We start from the raw sequence: 18,695 nt of genomic DNA on the forward strand, positions 1-18,695 counted from the left end.
GGCTTTCGCTGCCTCCAGCTCAGCCTTGAGGCGGGGATATTCCCCAGCCTGTTCCCAGGGTCCCTTGCCATCCAAAATCTCCTCCCATGTCCAGGAGTCTTGCGATTTCGGCCGCTGCTGCTGCTGCCCGTTCCCACGCTGCTTGGTCCTTTGGTGGTGGGTGTTTCTGTAACGGCATTCTTCCTCCTCTTCTGAGGAGGAGAAGCGAGAAGGATCAGAGGACCAATGCGCAGCGTGGTAAGTGTCCATAACGTTTATTTACAGACAAACTGAACACTACAAAACAATAAACGTGAAACGAACGAAACCGAAACAGTACTGTGGCAACAAACACTCACATGGAAACAAACACCCACAAACCAAAAGTGAAACCCAGGCTACCTAAGTATGATTCTCAATCAGAGACAACTAATGACACCTGCCTCTGATTGAGAACCATACTAGGCTGAACTCAAAACCCCAACATAGAAAAACACACATAGACTGCACACCCCAACTCACGCCCTGACCATACTAAATAAAGACAAAACAAAGGAAATTAAGGTCAGAACGTGACAGTAGGGTTCGTGTAAAAACGCATATGTATATTTCCCAGTATGCCTTTAAAGTGAATATGAGTGATACCCACCCATGACTGTGTTTGTAAGTGGCATAGTTAAGGTTGATGTGTTCAAGAACTTCCAGTACTGAAATGTTTACTGACTATACTGTTTTATCAATTAAAGGTGAACCCCTTTTTGACCAAATTATACATTTCATAAGGCCTTTAGTTATGGCCGAGTTATCCTCGACATTATGGCCTAGTTATCCTCTGTCTAGTTATCCTCGACATTATGGCCTAGTTATCCTCTGTCTAGTTATCCTCGACATTATGGCCTAGTTATCCTCTGTCTAGTTATCCTCGACATTATGGCCTAGTTATCCTCTGTCTAGTTATCCTCGACATTATGGCCTAGTTATCCTCTGTCTAGTTATCCTCGACATTATGGCCTAGTTATCCTCTGTCTAGTTATCCTCTGTCTAGTTATCCTCTGTCTAGTTATCCTCGACATTATGGCCTAGTTATCCTCTGTCTAGTTATCCTCGACATTATGGCCTAGTTATCCTCTGTCTAGTTATCCTCGACATTATGGCCTAGTTATCCTCTGTCTAGTTATCCTCGACATTATGGCCTAGTTATCCTCTGTCTAGTTATCCTCGACATTATGGCCTAGTTATCCTCTGTCTAGTTATCCTCTGTCTAGTTATCCTCTGTCTAGTTATCCTCTGTCTAGTTATCCTCGACATTATGGCCTAGTTATCCTCTGTCTAGTTATCCTCGACATTATGGCCTAGTTATCCTCTGTCTAGTTATCCTCGACATTATGGCCTAGTTATCCTCTGTCTAGTTATCCTCGACATTATGGCCTAGTTATCCTCTGTCTAGTTATCCTCGACATTATGGCCTAGTTATCCTCTGTCTAGTTATCCTCGACATTATGGCCTAGTTATCCTCTGTCTAGTTATCCTCGACATTATGGCCTAGTTATCCTCTGTCTAGTTATCCTCGACATTATGGCCTAGTTATCCTCTGTCTAGTTATCCTCGACATTGTGGTCTGAAAATCCTGTCTCATGGGCCAGATCAGATGCAAGTCACAATACATTCATTTATGAAGTGATTTACTTTTTCTTATTTGAATCCAACCAGAGACAGAATTTCCAACAATTAGACCATTTTATCACCCACAACCTGCACTCAAAATGACTGCTATAGTGAAAGTCCTACAGTTGAAGTCAGAAGTTTACATACACCTTAGCCAAATACATTTAACGTTTTTCACAGTTCCTGATATTTAATCCTAGTAGAAATTCCCTGTCTTAGGTTAGTTAGGATCACCACTTCATTTTAAGAATGTGAAATGTCAGAATAATAGTAGAGAGAATGATTTATTTCAGCTTTTATTTCTTTCATCACATTCCCAGTGGATCAGAAGTTTACATACACTCAATTAGTATTTGGTAGCATTGCCTTTAAATCATTTAATTTGGGTCAAATGTTTCAGGTAGCCTTCCACAAGCTTCCCACAATAAGTTGGGTGAATTTTGGCCCATTCCTCCTGACAGAGCTGGTGTAACTGACTCAGGATTGTAGGCCTCCTTGCTCACACACACTTGTTCTGTTCTGCCCACAAATATTCTATAGGATTGAGGTCAGGGCTTTAAACCATTTTTCCACAACTTTGGAAGTATGCTTGGGGTCATTGTCCATTTGGAAGACCCATCTGCGACCAAGGTTTAACTTCCTGACTGATGTCTTGAGATGTTGCTTCAATATATCCACATAATTTTCCTACCACATGATGCCATCTACTTTGTGCAGTGCACCAGTCCCTCCTGCAGCAAAGCACCCCCACAACATGGTACTGCCATCCCCCTTGTTTCATGGTTGGGATGGTGTTCTTCGGCTTGTAAGCCTCCCCCTTTTTCCTCCAAACATAACGATGGTCATTATGGCCTATTTTTGTTTCATCAGACCAGAGAACATTTCTCCAAAAAGTATGATTTTTGTCCCAATGTGCAGTTACAAACCGTAGTCTGGCTTTTTGTTGGCGGTTTTGGAGCAGTGGCTTCTTCCTTGCTGAGTGACCTTTCAAGTTATGTCGATATAGGACTCGTTTTACTGTGGATATAGATACTTTGTACCTGTTTCTTCCAGCATCTTCACAAGGTCCTTTGCTGTTGTTCTGGGATTGATTTGCACTTTTCGCACCAAATATCGTTCATCTCTAGGAGACAAAATCTCCTTCCTGAGCGGTATGACGGCTGCATGGTCCCATTGTGTTTATGCTTGCGTACTATTGTTTGTACAGATGAACGTGGTAACTTCAGGCGTTTGGAAATTGCTCCCAAGGATGAACCAGACTTGTGGAGGTCTACAATTTTTTGTCTGAGGTCTTGGCTGATTTATTTTGATTTTCTCATGATGTCAAGCAAAGAGGCACTGAGTTTGACGGTAGGCCTTGAAATACATCCACAGGTACACCTCCAATTGACTAAGATGCTTTCAATTAGCCTATCAGAAGCTTCTAAAGTCATGACATAATTTTCTGGAATTTTCCAAGCTGTTTAAAGGCACAGTCAACTTAGTGTATGTAAACTTCTGACCCACTGGAATTGTTATACAGTGAATTATAAGTGAAATAATCTGTCTGTGAACAATTGTTGGAAAAATGACTTGTGTCATTGTAACGGCGTTCTTCTTTTGTTGAAAGAAAGTCGGACCGAAATGCAGCATGTAAGTTACTCATGTTTATTAGTGAAGACAAACGAACGAACTATACACGAATAACTAAATAAATACAAAAACAACAAACAGAACGTGAAACCTAATACAGCCTGACTGGTGCACACTACACAGAGACAGGAACAATCACCCACGAAATACAAAGCGAAAACCAGGCTACCTAAATACGGTTCCCAATCAGCGACAACGAGAATCACCTGACTCTGATTGAGAACCGCCTCAGGCAGCCAACCTATTTAACACACACACACCCCTAATCAGCTACAATCCCAGACACTACAAACCCCAATACGAAAACACAATACATAATAACCCATGTCACACCCTGGTCTGACTAACTAATAAACAAAATACTAAGACCAAGGCGTGACAGTCATGCACAAAGTAGATGTCCTAACCGACTTGCCAAAGCTATATTTTGTTAACATAAATTTGTGGAGTGGTCGAAAAGCGAGTTTTATTGTCTCCAACCTAAGTGTATGTAAACTTCCGACTTCAACTGTATAATGCAACATTAACTAAATGATCTATACTGGAACAACAATCTCAGTAAAGTGTGCAAGAAATCTAACCACTTATAGATTGGATTAGTTTTGAAAAATGTACGTTATTTATATAGTTTAAGATCAATTAATCAATCAATGTGCATGAGGAAACATTTAGTTGAAGTCAGAAGTTCCAAAAGCCAAATACTATTGGCTTATTGTGGGATAGTCACATTTAAGCCCCTCATTTAAATACACAGATGGCAACATCTTATTCTCTTACCAAATGTAGGGCTTTATTCAATCTGTATCGCTGGTGTTACAGATAGAATGCTAGAAATGAAAAGGTAATTTCCAATTGAGCCGACATCTGCAGAGGATTGAATAGAGACCTTACATAAGCCTTAAACATAATCAAATGTTCGCAGGGTGTTGTTTACATAGCTAGCTAGTCTACTGGTGCTAAGAACTGTCAGTCAAGGCAAGCTTTTGACTGGTACTGTAAATATGATAACACTTTATAATGCTTTATGAAGCACATGGGTTAAGTGTTCTATAGCAGGGTTTCTCAAACTCAGCCCCCCCCTCGGGTGCATGTTTTTTTCTTCCTCCTAGCACTACACAGCTGGTTTCAGATAATCAACTCGTCATCAAGTTTAGATTATTTGAATCAGCTGTTTAGTACTCTGCAAAAACAAAAACATGCACCCGAGGACTGAGTTTGGAGAACCCGGCTCTATAGTACCTTCTCATTAGGAAACTCTAATTCCACTGTGCACCATTTTATGCTCACATGTGCAGAACTCTGAATAATTCTGGGATTTGGTTATACCCCTCTGGACATTAATAGTAGAATAACCCAAGATAATGAAATGAGAATCGTATTTAGAATTGAGGTGTAAACTGCTCCAGTGAGAACCAGTAGAATCACGGAGTAGTTAATCTCTAAACTCATCTTTGTGTTTGAGAGAGCATTTCTATGTCACTAGGACTAAGAGTCCTAGTGATGCAGCCAATCAGGATATTAATTTTATTCCTACATGACTGTGACCAAGTAGACCAGTGTTTCCCAAACACTGGGGCGTGCTCCCAGCCCCCAAACATGTTTATATATAAATACACGTTTAAAGCCGGAACTCAGTCCGGCTTTAAATGTACTCTTGAATGTTGTAATAGTCGAATGCACAAGGTGCTATTTCGAAATTGGGAAGTGCATCATCAGTTCCTCTTGTCATGTCAGTCATTTCATTACTTACAGTGCTATTAATAACTTGTTTGATATGTCCAGATCAACAAGCCCATGTCAGCTAACGTTTTTTTAATTTAGTTTTTTCAGGCCATAGATATTGTTTTAATTTTAGTCACTCAAATAACACATTAATACACACTATACATAGCAAAATGTATAGAATTGCAAGAACATTTGCTTTAAAACTATAAAATGTTCTTTGCACCCCATGACAAAATGTGTAGAACTGCAGGAAATAAGCTTTAAACCTGCAAAATTCTCTCCACCAACAAGAGGGGTGTGAAAAGTTTGTGTCATGAACAGTGCTTGTGCCCGTAGAAATAGACGTGGTGGGTGCTCAGATGATGAGGCTGGTAACTCATCAACTGAACGGACCTGTTGGTATTCATGCATAAATCTTTGTGAGATATCTATTGATTTGTTCTTCACACAGAAGTGTGACACAGAGAAATTGCCTTCCTGGTCTGTATTAGCAGTGACTCCTTGATTTATACTTGAATTATCTGTTCTACTTTTGCAACATAAAAAAATATTTCTAAGTCAGTCTCAATGCTTCCTTAAAACTTTTTATGTAGGCAAGTTTACATAATGTCTATACAGTACATGTACTCAGATGCAAGACAATGGTGAGTCTATGTACAGAGTAGAGAGCGAAATGTGACAATTTATAGTAAAAAATAGCACATTACAAAACAGATAAATACAGACAAATCCAGTGGATCAACTCAGACAAAATGTGATAGTTATTGCTTGGGCACAGAGGGCCTTTCATTCCAACAGTTGGTTGACAACCTCTTTTGTGATTGGGTATGTCAACACACAGTTCCCCTGATATCTGTTAGCTAATTGGTTCCTCCCATTGATCAGGACGACAGGGAATATGGAGTGAAATCTGACGATGTCTGCCACAGAATCAAACATCTAGGGAGAAAATAAAGCATTATTGTAAGCCATGTAAGGATAAGCTTGATACTTAAAGTGTGATAGAGTGATACTTAAAGAAACAATCCGTATCGGTGAAACTGCCACGTCTGTTTGCAGTATTACAACAACAAAGTACTCATTCTTACTGGTCTACTCACATCATTGGCACTTTGCCCAGTCCCAAGGACATACTTGGAGGTGCTATCAATGAACCGAATTTTAACGTTGAAAACTCTCTTGTCATGAAACACTGCTAAGACAAAGGGATCACTCTTCGTGTTCCTTGAGCAATTCCGCACCAAAAATGCCCCATTCTGTTAGGGAGACATTTGGGTAACACTTTATTGAAAGAGTACATATACACTGACTTCATAGTTACAACCCCTACATAACACATTCATAAGCAGTACGTAATCATTTTATATAGATTGTATCATTAATATTACTTAATTACTACTGTACATTAAAATATACTGTCAGAGTCGTGTGTATAGGTGGCAGGGAAGTTAGGCGCAGGAGAGTCAAACGGAGTGTAAATGGTCCACTTAACATGCTTCAAACACTAAATACGTACATACATGAACGAACATGGGTACGAGGACCCGTCGCGCACCTATACAACATAAAACAACACTTGACATAAAACAATCTCTGACAAAGACACGAGGGGAAACAGAGGGTTAAATACACAACAGGTAATGAATTGGATTGAAAACAAGTGTGTGGGAAGACAAGACAAAACCAATGGAAAATGAAAAATGGATCAATGATGGCTAGAAGGCTGGTGACGTCGACCACCGAGCACCGCCCGAACAAGGAGAGGCAACGACTTCGGCAGAAGTCGTGACATATACAGTGCTCCCTTCGTGCCTCGTTGCTTAAATAACACCTCACATTACAAACCTTATTCACCAGGTGTAAGGCATGTTCAGCCTCTGCTCGATCACAAGCTCCTATGTACCAGTCTTGTTCATTGTAAGTCTGGAAAAAAATAAAGCATATTGTAATTTCATAAACGGGACAATCATGTAAGCTACAGTACATTGGCATTTTCTGTCATAGTTTTGGTTCTTTCATTACTTCCAAGTAATCTTCAAGCACATCATTGTCCTGTTTGATTTGGTGGATATCACCCATTTGGAGATGTGCCTGGTGTATTCAGGCAGCATACCTGACACGGTCTTTCCTTGGGGACAAAGTCATGCTGCTCCACGTCATCTTTGGTTTGAGGCCACTCATGGTGTTGTTGGTGCTTCACTGAGGACTCTTCTGCATGGCATAAAATAAGACAGGCTTTCAATTGCATTCATCATACTCGACACAGTAGTTTATTTTCTATAGGTAAATTGGAGATAAATGCAATTAAACTATACAAAATGTTGAGATGACAAGGTCTTATTTACCTGGGCTATTGTGCCTTTGTTGTAACCTAATTCAAGAATCAAATAATGTGTTATCTTAAACATAGAAAAATACTCATGGAACTATTGTAGTGGTTTTAAAGACCGTCACGAAAATTCCTCCCATGTACCTTATGTCTGTGTTGAGTTGAGATTCAAGGTCCAGTGAATATCTTTGGATAGTTTGCTCTCTCCTTAAACAATTACCTAAAATATGTTAACATTTCTATTATTTTTGCAACCTTAGAGTGTTTGGTTTCTTTAATATGGAATTTAAATAGTACTCACTATTTGAAGGTGTATTGCATTCCACCTATAATTAATATGAAGCATACTTTATATGTGATGAACGTGAAGCAACCATCCTTAGTAGCTATTCATTTACGTGTTAGTCAGTTTTAGCAAGAATGTTTTATGGACCGCTAACACTGCATTCATGTAGATAGATTCACCCAAAAATAGACGTTTAGCTAAAATTAGGCATACAATATGTGATTTAACCTCTTACATTTTGCTGTCTTCTCTGTCTGCTGGAGAGAAAAAGAGACAGACCCATTTTACAATTCTCTTTCAATTGGAAATATAACTATAGGTGAACGTAATTTCTGAGATGGGTCATGGTGGAATCACATTCAACCAACAGGTGGCACTAATACTCCATATAACATTGCATTAGTGTCCCCTTAATGTCCCTATGGTGTTAGGTAGATGGACAATAACTCACTCTCTCCTGCAGGGCCTCTGGAGGTTCAGCCCAGACAGCTTGTTCATTAGGTCCTTAGGTAAGGATGGTGGGGACCTGGAACCAAACAGTATTAAAGTCTCAACAAAGGTTTCAAAATGAACATACTGGACTTAGAAACATAATACTGATACATAGATTAGAGGGACTATTACCTTGGTGGGAGTAGCATGTTCTGGAAAAGAGGAATATCAAGAGGAATGTATTTTAAATTTGGCACTCTTTTCCAGTTTGGAAAATGTTTTTTTTTGTTTGTAAATCTTAAGTGTCAGCCTCTTGGTCTTTCCCAGAGCTTTTTAGTTTCTGCCTACAGACAGAAACTAAAACAAGAAGCTCCCGCTTCGGGTCTGTTCAACGCTGGTCCGACCAATCTGATTCCACGCTTCAAGACTGCTTCGCAAGGCAATTAAACAAGCTAAGCGTCAGTATAGAGACAAAGTAGAGTCACAATTCAACGGCTCAGACACAAGAGGTATGTGGCAGGGTCTACAGTCAATCACGGATTACAAAAAGAAAACCAGCCCTGTCACGGACCAGGATGTCTTGCTCCCAGGCAGACTAAATAACTTTTTTTTGCCCGCTTTGAGGACAATACAGTGCCACTGACAAGGCCCGCAACCAAAACCTGCTGACTCTCCTTCACTGCAGCCGATGTGAGGAAAACATTTAAACGTGTTAACCCTCACAAGGCTGTAGGCCCAGAAGGCATTCCCAGCCGCGTCCTCAGAGCATGCGCAGACCAGCTGGCTGGTGTGTTTACGGACATATTAAATCAATCCCTATCCCAGTCTGCTGTTCCCACATGCTTCAAGAAGGCCACCATTGTCCCTGTTCCCAAGAAAGCTAAGATAACTGAGCTAAACGACTACCGCCCCGTAGCACTCACTTCCGTCATCATGAAGTGCTTTGAGTGACTAGTCAAGGACCATATCACCTCCACCCTACCTAACACCCTAGACCCATTCCAATTTGCTTACCGCCCAAATAGGTCCACAGACGATGCAATCTCAACCACACTGCACACAGCCCTAACCCATCTGGACAAGAGGAATACCTATGTGAGAATGCTGTTCATCGACTTCAGCTCAGCATTTAACACCATAGTACCCTCCAAACTAGTTATCAAGCTCGAGACCCTGGGTCTCGACCCCGCCCTGTGCAACTGGGTACTGGACTTCATGACGGGCCGCCCCCAGGTGGTGAGGGTAGGTAACAACATCTCCACCCAGCTGACCCTCAACACTGAGGTCCCACAAGGGTGCTTTCTGAGCCCTCTCCTGTACTCACTGTTCACCCACGACTGCGTGGCCATGCACGTCTCCAACTCAATCATCAAGTTTGCGGACGACACTACAGTGGTAGGCTTGATTACCAACAACGACGAGACGACCTACAGGGAGGAGGTGAGGGCCCTCGGAGTGTGGTGTCAGGAAAATAACCTCACACACAACGTCAACAAAACAAAGGAGATGATTGTGGACTTCAGGAAACAGCAGAGGGACCACCCCCCTATCCACATCGATGGAACAGTAGTGGAGAGGGTAGTAAGTTTTAAGTTCCTCGGTGTACACATCACGGACAAACTGAATTGGTCCATCCACACAGACAGCGCCGTGAAGAAGGCGCAGCAGCGCCTCTTCAACCTCAGGAGGCTGAAGAAATTCAGCTTGTCATCAAAAGCACTCACAAACTTCTACAGATGCACAATCGAGAGCATCCTGTCAGGCTGTATTACCACCTGGTATGGCAACTGCTCCGCCCACAACCGTAAGGCTCTCCAGAGGGTAGTGAGGTCTGCACAACGCATCACCGGGTGCAAACTACCTGCCCTCCAGGACACCTACACCACCCAATGTCACAGGAAAGCCATAAAGATCATCAAGGACAACAACCACCCGAGCCACTGCCTGTTCACCCCGCTATCATCCAGAAGGCGAGGTCAGTACAGGTGCATCAAAGCAGGGACCGAGAGACTGAAAAACAGCTTCTATCTCAAAGCCATCAGACTGTTAAACAGCCACCACTAACATTGAATGGCTGCTGCCAACACAATGACTCAACTCCAGCCACTTGAAAAACAGGAATTGATGGAAATTGATGTAAAATATATCACTAGCCACTTTAAACAATGCTACTTAATATTATGTTTACATACCCTACATTACTCATCTCATATGTATATACTGTACTCGATACCATCTCCTGCATCTTGCCTATGCTGTTCTGTACCATCACTCATTCATATATCTTTATGTACATATTCTTTATCCCTTTACACTTGTGTGTATAAGGTAGAAGTTTTGGAATTGTTAGGTTAAATTACTCGTTGGTTATTACTGCATTGCCGGAACTAGAAGCACAAGCATTTTGCTACACTCACATTAACATCTGCTAACCATGTGCATGTGACAAATACATTTGATTTGATTTGATTTGATTTGAGCTTTTGTTTGAAATGCTGAATAGTATTATTTTTTTAACAGTGTAAAACATTTACCTGTTCTGTAGGCTCCATGACTTGTGCTCTGTCATCTGTAAAACAACAGCTCTTGAACTGGATTACCTTTGCTGTGCTATAACACCATCTTGACATCATCATGTTTTTGAATTGGAATAAATGCAGTCATTTTCTGCATGCACCGATCCGATTATTATCAATTATCCCGATCAAAACTGATATTAATGGATGACATTATTATCACCAATGATTACTGACGTGCCCCGGAGTGGTGCAGCGGTCTAAGGCACTGCATCTCAGGGCAAGAGGTGACACTACAGTCCCTGGTTTGAATCCAGGCTGAATCACATCCCACTGTGATTGGGAGTCCCATAGGACGGTGCACAATTGGCCCAGCGTCATCTGGGTTTGGCTGGGATAGGCCGTCATTGTAATAAGAATTTTTTCTTAACTGACTTGCTTAGTTAAATAAAGATAAAATGACAACTCCTGTTTGGTGATTATTACCTAACTGGGTCCTCCTTGCTTTTCTGGGCTTCAGTTGGCGGTTGACAGAAGGTCCGGTATTTCCTATTCAAAACAATGCCATGGATCCATTGACCAAACTTGAAACATGACCAAGGAGTGTCTGTATTGGAACTATTTGGGTTTCAGTTACCTGGAGAAGTACAAGGGAGGGCTCTTTTGGGATGTCGTGGGGGTATGATAGGGCTGCCCTACAAGCAAGACAAAACATGGCAATAAACATTAATATCATGTTTAAATAATGGGTTTAAACTCACTGTTGATTGGATGTAAACTGGCAAATTGTGCGATGTAAAAGAAGAACTGAGGAAAATCACGTACACTTGAAGTGGAGCTGATTCTCTGAGCGTAGGAGGATCTGGAAATGTCCCTATCTTTAAAGAAAGAATATAATTATTATTAATCTCAACATTTTTGGTTGATGTGGCAATTGCAAGTTGTTCCAGTAGATGGAAGTATAGAGTGTTATTCCACCTACACAACAAAAAACATCTTACTGCATCCATAGTAACACAGCCAAAGGTAGAGCAGCTGTGGGGCCCCTGACTGTCATATTACTACAGAGCAGCTGTGGGGCCCCTGACTGTCATATTACTACAGAGCAGATGTGGGGCTCCTGACTGTCATATTACTACAGAGCAGCTGTGGGGCCCCTGACTGTCATATTACTACAGAGCAGATGTGGGGCTCCTGACTATCATATTACTACAGCGCAGCTTTGGGGCTCCTGACTGTGGTATTACTACAGAGCAGCTGTGGGGACCCTGACTGTGGTATTACTACAGAGCAGCTGTGGGGCTCCTGACTGTGGTATTACTACAGAGCAGCTGTGGGGTCCCTGACTGTGGTATTACTACAGAGCAGCTGTGGGGTCCTGACTGTGGTAGTACTAGAGAGCAGCTGTGGGGACCCTGACTGTAATATCACTACAGAGCAGAAGTGGGGCTCCTGACTATCATATTACTACAGAGCAGCTGTGGGGACCCTGACTGTAATATCACTACAGAGCAGATGTGGGGTTCCTGACTATCATATTACTACAGAGCAGCTGTTGGGCTCCTGACTGTGGTATTACTACAGAGCAGCTGTGGGGCTCATGACTGTGGTATTACTACAGAGCAGCTGTGGGGCTCCTGACTGTAATATTACAATATAGCAGCTGTGGGGCCCCTGACTGTGGTATTACAATATAGCAGCTGTGGGGACCCTGACTGTCATATTACTACAGAGCAGCTGTGGGGCTCCTGACTGTGGTATTACTACAGAGCAGCTGTGGGGACCCTGACTGTAATATCACTACAGAGCAGATGTGGGGTTCCTGACTATCATATTACTACAGAGCAGCTGTGGGGCTCCTGACTATCATATACTACAGAGTAGCTGTGGGGCTCTGACTGTGGTATTACTACAGAGCAGCTGTGGGGCTCCTGACTGTAATATTACAATATAGCAGCTGTGGGGCCCCTGACTGTGGTATTACAATATAGCAGCTGTGGGGCCCCTGTGGTATTACTACAGAGAAGCTGTGGGGCCCCTGACTGTCATATTACTACAGCGCAGCTGTGGGGCCCCTGACTGTCATATTACTACAGCGCAGCTGTGGGGCCCCTGCCTGTGGTATTACTACAGACCATCCATAATCCATGAGGAGTTTACTGACACAACTCATGCTATTCTCTCCCCGTTAATTTCAGGATAATTGTATCTCTCCCACAGTGTGGATTTGATTGGCCTACAGATGGCTCTAGAGATCCACACAGAGGCCTCTCTCAGCAGCATGAGATCTCACTTCCAGCTCCGCTTTCTGTCTCACATTGGGTTTGGATGTCACACTTGTTCTTGCCCATACTTTATTTACTTACTTCTTATTAGACTGGTGCACAATGGAGCTTCTAATCTAGTCTAAATCTACTTTGTGCTTGAATGTCTTAAAACATCTCGTAAAATACACAATGCAAAGTAAAACTTTTTTAAATATTTTTTTTAACATATTACATTTTAAGTTTAATTATAGATATACAGTATGTTAATTATAGGTACTTTGTATTTGTCATGTGTGGATAGCTAATCATACCTTTAATACAAGATGGAAGAGCAACTTCTCTGTTTTCTACGTTTTACCTGCTCTAATTCTATTATTCTATCTAATAGATTGTCAGGGACTAGAGTTCATACCTGCATAGTCTCTGTCTGACTCGGAGGCTCTGGCAGGAAGGATGTGCACCAAGAACTCTTCTTCATGTTTATCAGGGACATGATACTCATCCTCCTCCATGTTGCTATAGCGACCATATCTCTGTTTGGTCATGTTGCCTCTCTTCCAAGGTTCCTGTGGAGAATGAGAAGGAGCTACTTCAATGTGAGATTCTCACATACTGTAGACTTCACACAAACTGCATGAAACTGGTGACTCGTTACCTAATAGTTTGTTTTTGTCTGGTGTATATTAGAGTCATCATTAGCTCCACATAAAGTACCATCAGGATGTTTCCCCTGAAATCAGTAAAACCTTTGCAGTCTAATCAGAAATGTCTCAGAATCTTCATTATTCATTTACTGTAACTGAGTCTACTGTGGTGTGAGTGCTGGTGTTGGGCCATGTTTTAACATCACTGTGCTGCAACCCAGAAGAAGACAATGCTCTCTTCACGCGGCCCACCACATTAATGCTTTACCCTTACTTCCCTCACTTTGACTAAACAAGCCACAATGTGACAGATGGTGGAACTGGCAGCGTGGGTGGTGGAGTGTTGGAGGGCAAAGGACATTAACAGAATTTGAGAGCCCTTGACCGACAATACAGTGATATCTCTCCCGCGTCTGAAAATATATGTCTGAAATGAAATGGGACTAGACAGACAGACACACAGACAGTTGGTAAGAGGGACAGACTGACTGACAGGAGAGAAGAGATGCATAAGGGAATTTACACTATACATTCACTCTCAAAAGTCGTTGAATGTAGTACTTCACTGAGGGCCTATCAGTAAAGACCTACAGTTGAAGTCGGAGGTTTACGTTCACAGCCAAATACATTTAAACGCAATTTTTAACAATTCCTGACAATTAATCAGAGTAAAAAATCCCTGTCTTAGGCCAGTTAGGATCACCACTTTATTTTAAGAATGTGAAATGTCAGAATAATAGTAGAGAGAATTATTTATTTCAGCACATCCCCAGTGGGTCAGAAGTTTACATACACTCAATTAGTATTTGATAGCATTGCATTTAAATAGTTTAACTTGGGTTAAACGTTTCGGGTAGCCTTCCACAAGCTTCCCACAATAAGTTAATTGGGAAGGCTTGGTAGCAAATGGGTCTTCCAAATGGACAATGAACCCAAGCATACTTCCAAAGTTGTGGCAAAATGGCTTAAGGACAACAAAGTCAAGGCATTTGGAGTGGCCATCATAAAGCCCTGACCTCAATATTTGTGGGCAGAACTGAAAAAGCGTGTGCGAGCAAGGAGGCCTAGAAACCGGACTCAGTTACACCAGCTCTGTCAGGAGGAATGGGCCAAAATTCACCTAACTTATTGTGAGAAGCTTGTGGAAGGCTACCTGAAACGTTTGACCTAAATTAAACAATTTAAAGGCAATAATACCAAGTTCTAATTGAGTGTATGTAAACTTCTGACCCACTGGGAATGTGATGAAAGAAATAAAAGCTGAAATAATTCTCTCAACTATTATTCTGACATTTCACATTCTTAAAATAAAGTGATGATCTTAACTGACCTAAGACAGGGAATTTGTACTCTAATTAAATGTCAGAAATGGTGAAAAACTGAGTGTAAATGTATTTGGCTAAGATGTATGTAAACTTACGAATTCAACTGTATGTTTTATAGGCTCCTCAGTGCTAGATTAAGCCAATTTGAGCGTCATTCCCATTTGCCAACACTAAAATTAATGTCAGCTATAGACATTGTTTTGCAAGCTTGTGTCATAATTTTGTCTCACATGCCGAAAACGCAGCCTTGTTGATTAGATTTTACACTTCGCAGCCACCGGAGTTTAACACGTGACTACAGTTAGCATTGAATGGTGGGTTATATCAACCCCACTAATGATCAAAGTTCTTCACTCGCTCTGTAACGACGTTCTTCGTTTGTCGAAAGAGAGTCGGACCGAAATGCAGCGTGTTGGTTACTCATGTTTATTAATTGAACAAACGACGATACATGAAAAAACAAAAACAACAAACGGAACGTGAAAAACCTATACAGCCTGTCAGGTGAACACTAACACAGAGACAGGAACAATCACCCACGAAATACAAAGTGAAACCCAGGCTACCTAAATACGGTTCCCAATCAGAGACAACGAGAATCACCTGACTCTGATTGAGAACCGCCTCAGGCAGCCAAACCTATGTAACACACACCCCTAATCAGCTACAATCCCAATAACTAAAAAACCCCACTAAGAATTACAACAAACAATAAACCCATGTCACACCCTGGCCTGACCAACTAATTAACTAAAACACAAAATACTAAGACCAAGGCGTGACACGCTCCCTCGACCTAAATCTAGGGCCGCAACGTTTGTGACTTGGACCTCTAGGCAATCAAACTGCATCCGGTTTCGACGTGGATTCCCTGCCCCCCCCTTCCAGGTTCATTGAAGGGGAACCAACAGGTCAGCCATTACTAACCATAATCACAGCAGACTCATAGCTGGTCCCTCTCTTCAGCTAACGATGAGGCCAAACACATAATTAGCTTGGCATTTAACTCAAGGCTGCACGTTCCAAAACAGTCCGTCCTTGGAACCTTTCATCCACTGACCACATGCAGAAGTATTGTGGGAACGTCCCAAATGGCACCCGCACTATAGAGGGAATAGGGTGCCATTTGGAACGTACTCTTAGTATTCTTTATGTTTGAAAGAGGACTTTCATTGGCCTCATGCTTGTTTCATACCATCTTACATTCCATACCTTTATTCTCTGTATAAATACCAGACGACAGACTCTCTGCCCTACGGTGTGTAAATGGTTTGACAAGTTAAGACATTAGCATGAGCACCTTGAAGTGGGGCTCCTGATGGAATAAAACAGGTGACAATGGCTGGCAAGACCGTTTCAGAGAACACAAATATATATTTATTGTGATATTAAGCAATGTTCAGATGGAGATGATATTAGTAGATGCACATCACAACAGAAACTGAAGGCTACAGAGCTGGTCTGATCAGATAAGAGGCACGAGACCATTACATGTTATAATTCAACCATCTAAAAAAATATATACATTTGTAATATTTGCTTTTTTTTGTTTTCGGTGGGGTAATAATATGCTTTTTCTGAAACTGTGACTTTATCATTTTTTAAAGAGCAAAATATAGAAATAGCCAGTGGTGCATCCTCCAGCAGTGCTATCTCAAACCATCAACCAAACAGAGGATAAAGTATGCATAACCATTGCCAAAATAATCTCACTATATATCAGTCACAGCCAAATCCCCATGAAGGGATGAACCAGAGCATGTTTGCTTATATAGTACAGATGATTGAGATGCTACATCCACATCCCACGAGAAAATTGCATACGGAGGGAAAAACACAGCCATTAAAAAACAAGCAACACTTTCAGGAGTTCTTGGCTACTAAGCTCTTAGAGTCATGTGTTTTCAAAGCCTGCCTGTTCTCTTTGTTTTCACATTTATTTTCGACTAGAGCCTATCAATTATCTTTGGCTACTGATGCTGTTGCTTTTTGCATGTTCACCAACTGAGACAGATGCTGAAATGAGAAACAGAGAAGAGAGTGGATGCCATGCATTTACTCTCAAAGACAAACTACCTTGTCAACATGCTTAGGCCACAATTGTAGAACAAGCCCAATAAGGGTTTCACAGACTTGTTACTACTCTGTAACCAGTAACATTTAGTACCCACCAATGTTTTTTTATGTGGTATTACCATCATTCCTTTAGTCTTACCCGGATGTCATTGCACAGAAGTCTACTTGGCTAATTTTAGCCTTGCAACAACCAAAAATGACTTCCTGTGTTGGTGAGCGATGAGCATCAGCTACAGCATACCACCCATGGCCTCACTTCTTCTTCAAGCGATTGTGGTCTGGCTAGAGAGATTTGGCCTCAATAGTGTCAGCTCAGAGAACAAACATCTGCACAACTATACATAAATGCGCTATGAGTAGTCAAACTGAATATACAAATTTATTTGCTTTTGACCTGACATTTGACTATCTGATTGGACTTCTATTTTGACAATTTGAGCTGTCTGCTGCCCAGTATTTCGTAGGCGGACATTTTGGTGAAGTAGCTTCAGTTAGACATGTTCTCCACTTGTTTGATGTGGATGTGGACTTGAACTGGTATAAATAAATGCAGGTATGTGCTTATCCCTTTTACATCCCTTTCCATGTGCATTATTCTCATCATGCTGCCGCCCACAGCTGAGTATCATGGTTTCAAAATTGCACATTGAAAGTAACTGTGGAGCACCAATAACAGGGCGAAGATCGACAATCTGTGAAACCAATTTACCATCTGAAACAGAAGCCGTGGAGACATGTTTTCTACAGGGAGGATTATTCTCCACTCATATATTTCTCAGATGATACTTCTCATCACACAGAACATTCAGTAATTTGGGTTAAAAATAAATGGCTCGCAGAAGCCTTCTCTTAACAGGTATTGCTCTTAATTTAAGCCTGAGCATCGTGACATTTCAACATCTGCTCTCCAAAGTGCAAGGGTGGTGTTGTGACATTTACTTTTTTCTCATTAGATTAACTCTCCATCTGTGCCTACGTCTATTTCAGGAGTGTCAACTCGCACCCATTTATGAAGAATAGTATATTCAAGCCCGGAGATGAACTGCTTGTAGGAATGGGATTATAGTCTTGCAAAAGCGTTTGTAAACTTGAATTGTAGGTTTAAATTTAGCTCATAAATACAAGTTCCCACATACAAATCTGGGTTAACTTTTTACATGAAAGTACCAAAAATAAATAGTCTGATCTTCCAATCAAATGGCTTTATTGTTTATGCCTCCAACTTAAAGAGAAACCAGGAAGGTGTTACAGAAATGCTTACCTTATTAGTAGAATGCAAAATATTGCACCATTGTCCACCCACAGTACAATCCAGGCCTCAGTATGGATACTTTGGAACTTTTTGGCCCTGTTTTTGATGAGAACAGTTTTAGGACACCACAATGTCTCTGTGTCTGTCTGCAGTGTAACCCGAAAGCTCTGCAGCAGCAGTACAGGTGCACAAGGTCAGCCTCTTTCCTGTGGTTTCCTTTGCGATGGTATAGTCTCATTTCCTCTAAAACGATTACCATCTGGCCTCTCATATTCTCACTGATGCTTATCTGTGATCTGTGAGCTACACCTCCTCCCTCCTCCACGACACACACCACCCTCATCTCTCTGTCAATCTGGCACCTCATCCCTGTGCCAAGACCCCCCCCCCCCACCGTGCTCCGAACCTGTCACTGATACAGAAGATTCAGTTACCCAGCCTGAGAGGGGGTGAGGTGGTGGAGGGTGGGTGACGGGACGGGACGGGGGGGGGGGTGGAAGGGGGTGATGGGGGGTGAGGTGGTGGAGGGGGCTGAGGTGCTGGAGGGGGTGGGGGTGCGGTGATGGA

General features: G+C 41.8%; 1 protein-coding gene across 2 annotated transcripts; it reads right to left on the reverse strand.

The window, feature by feature from the left end:
- Window positions 1–4,377: 4,377 nt before the first annotated feature.
- On the reverse strand, window positions 4,378–18,305 carry LOC135526562 (B-cell linker protein). 2 transcript variants are annotated; one of them, XM_064955056.1, is made up of 16 exons: window positions 18,138–18,305; window positions 13,244–13,397; window positions 11,390–11,442; window positions 11,202–11,259; window positions 11,051–11,113; window positions 10,583–10,617; window positions 8,241–8,260; window positions 8,068–8,142; window positions 7,852–7,870; window positions 7,632–7,656; window positions 7,475–7,550; window positions 7,347–7,372; window positions 7,115–7,212; window positions 6,847–6,924; window positions 6,102–6,257; window positions 4,378–5,940 (listed from the first exon to the last, which is right to left on the reverse strand). In XM_064955056.1, exons 2-16 carry the CDS (start codon window positions 13,374–13,376, stop codon window positions 5,788–5,790), a joined length of 1,068 nt encoding a protein of 355 aa, XP_064811128.1. In that variant the 5' UTR covers window positions 13,377–13,397; window positions 18,138–18,305; the 3' UTR covers window positions 4,378–5,787. The 2 variants fall into 2 exon arrangements, with proteins under 2 accessions (XP_064811128.1, XP_064811127.1); XM_064955055.1 differs by having other exon boundaries at window positions 7,852–7,873.
- Window positions 18,306–18,695: the final 390 nt, after the last annotated feature.

The sequence above is a fragment of the Oncorhynchus masou genome, chromosome 32 (genome assembly GCF_036934945.1).
Source record: "Oncorhynchus masou masou isolate Uvic2021 chromosome 32, UVic_Omas_1.1, whole genome shotgun sequence".
Taxonomy (NCBI): Eukaryota; Metazoa; Chordata; class Actinopteri; order Salmoniformes; family Salmonidae; genus Oncorhynchus; species Oncorhynchus masou.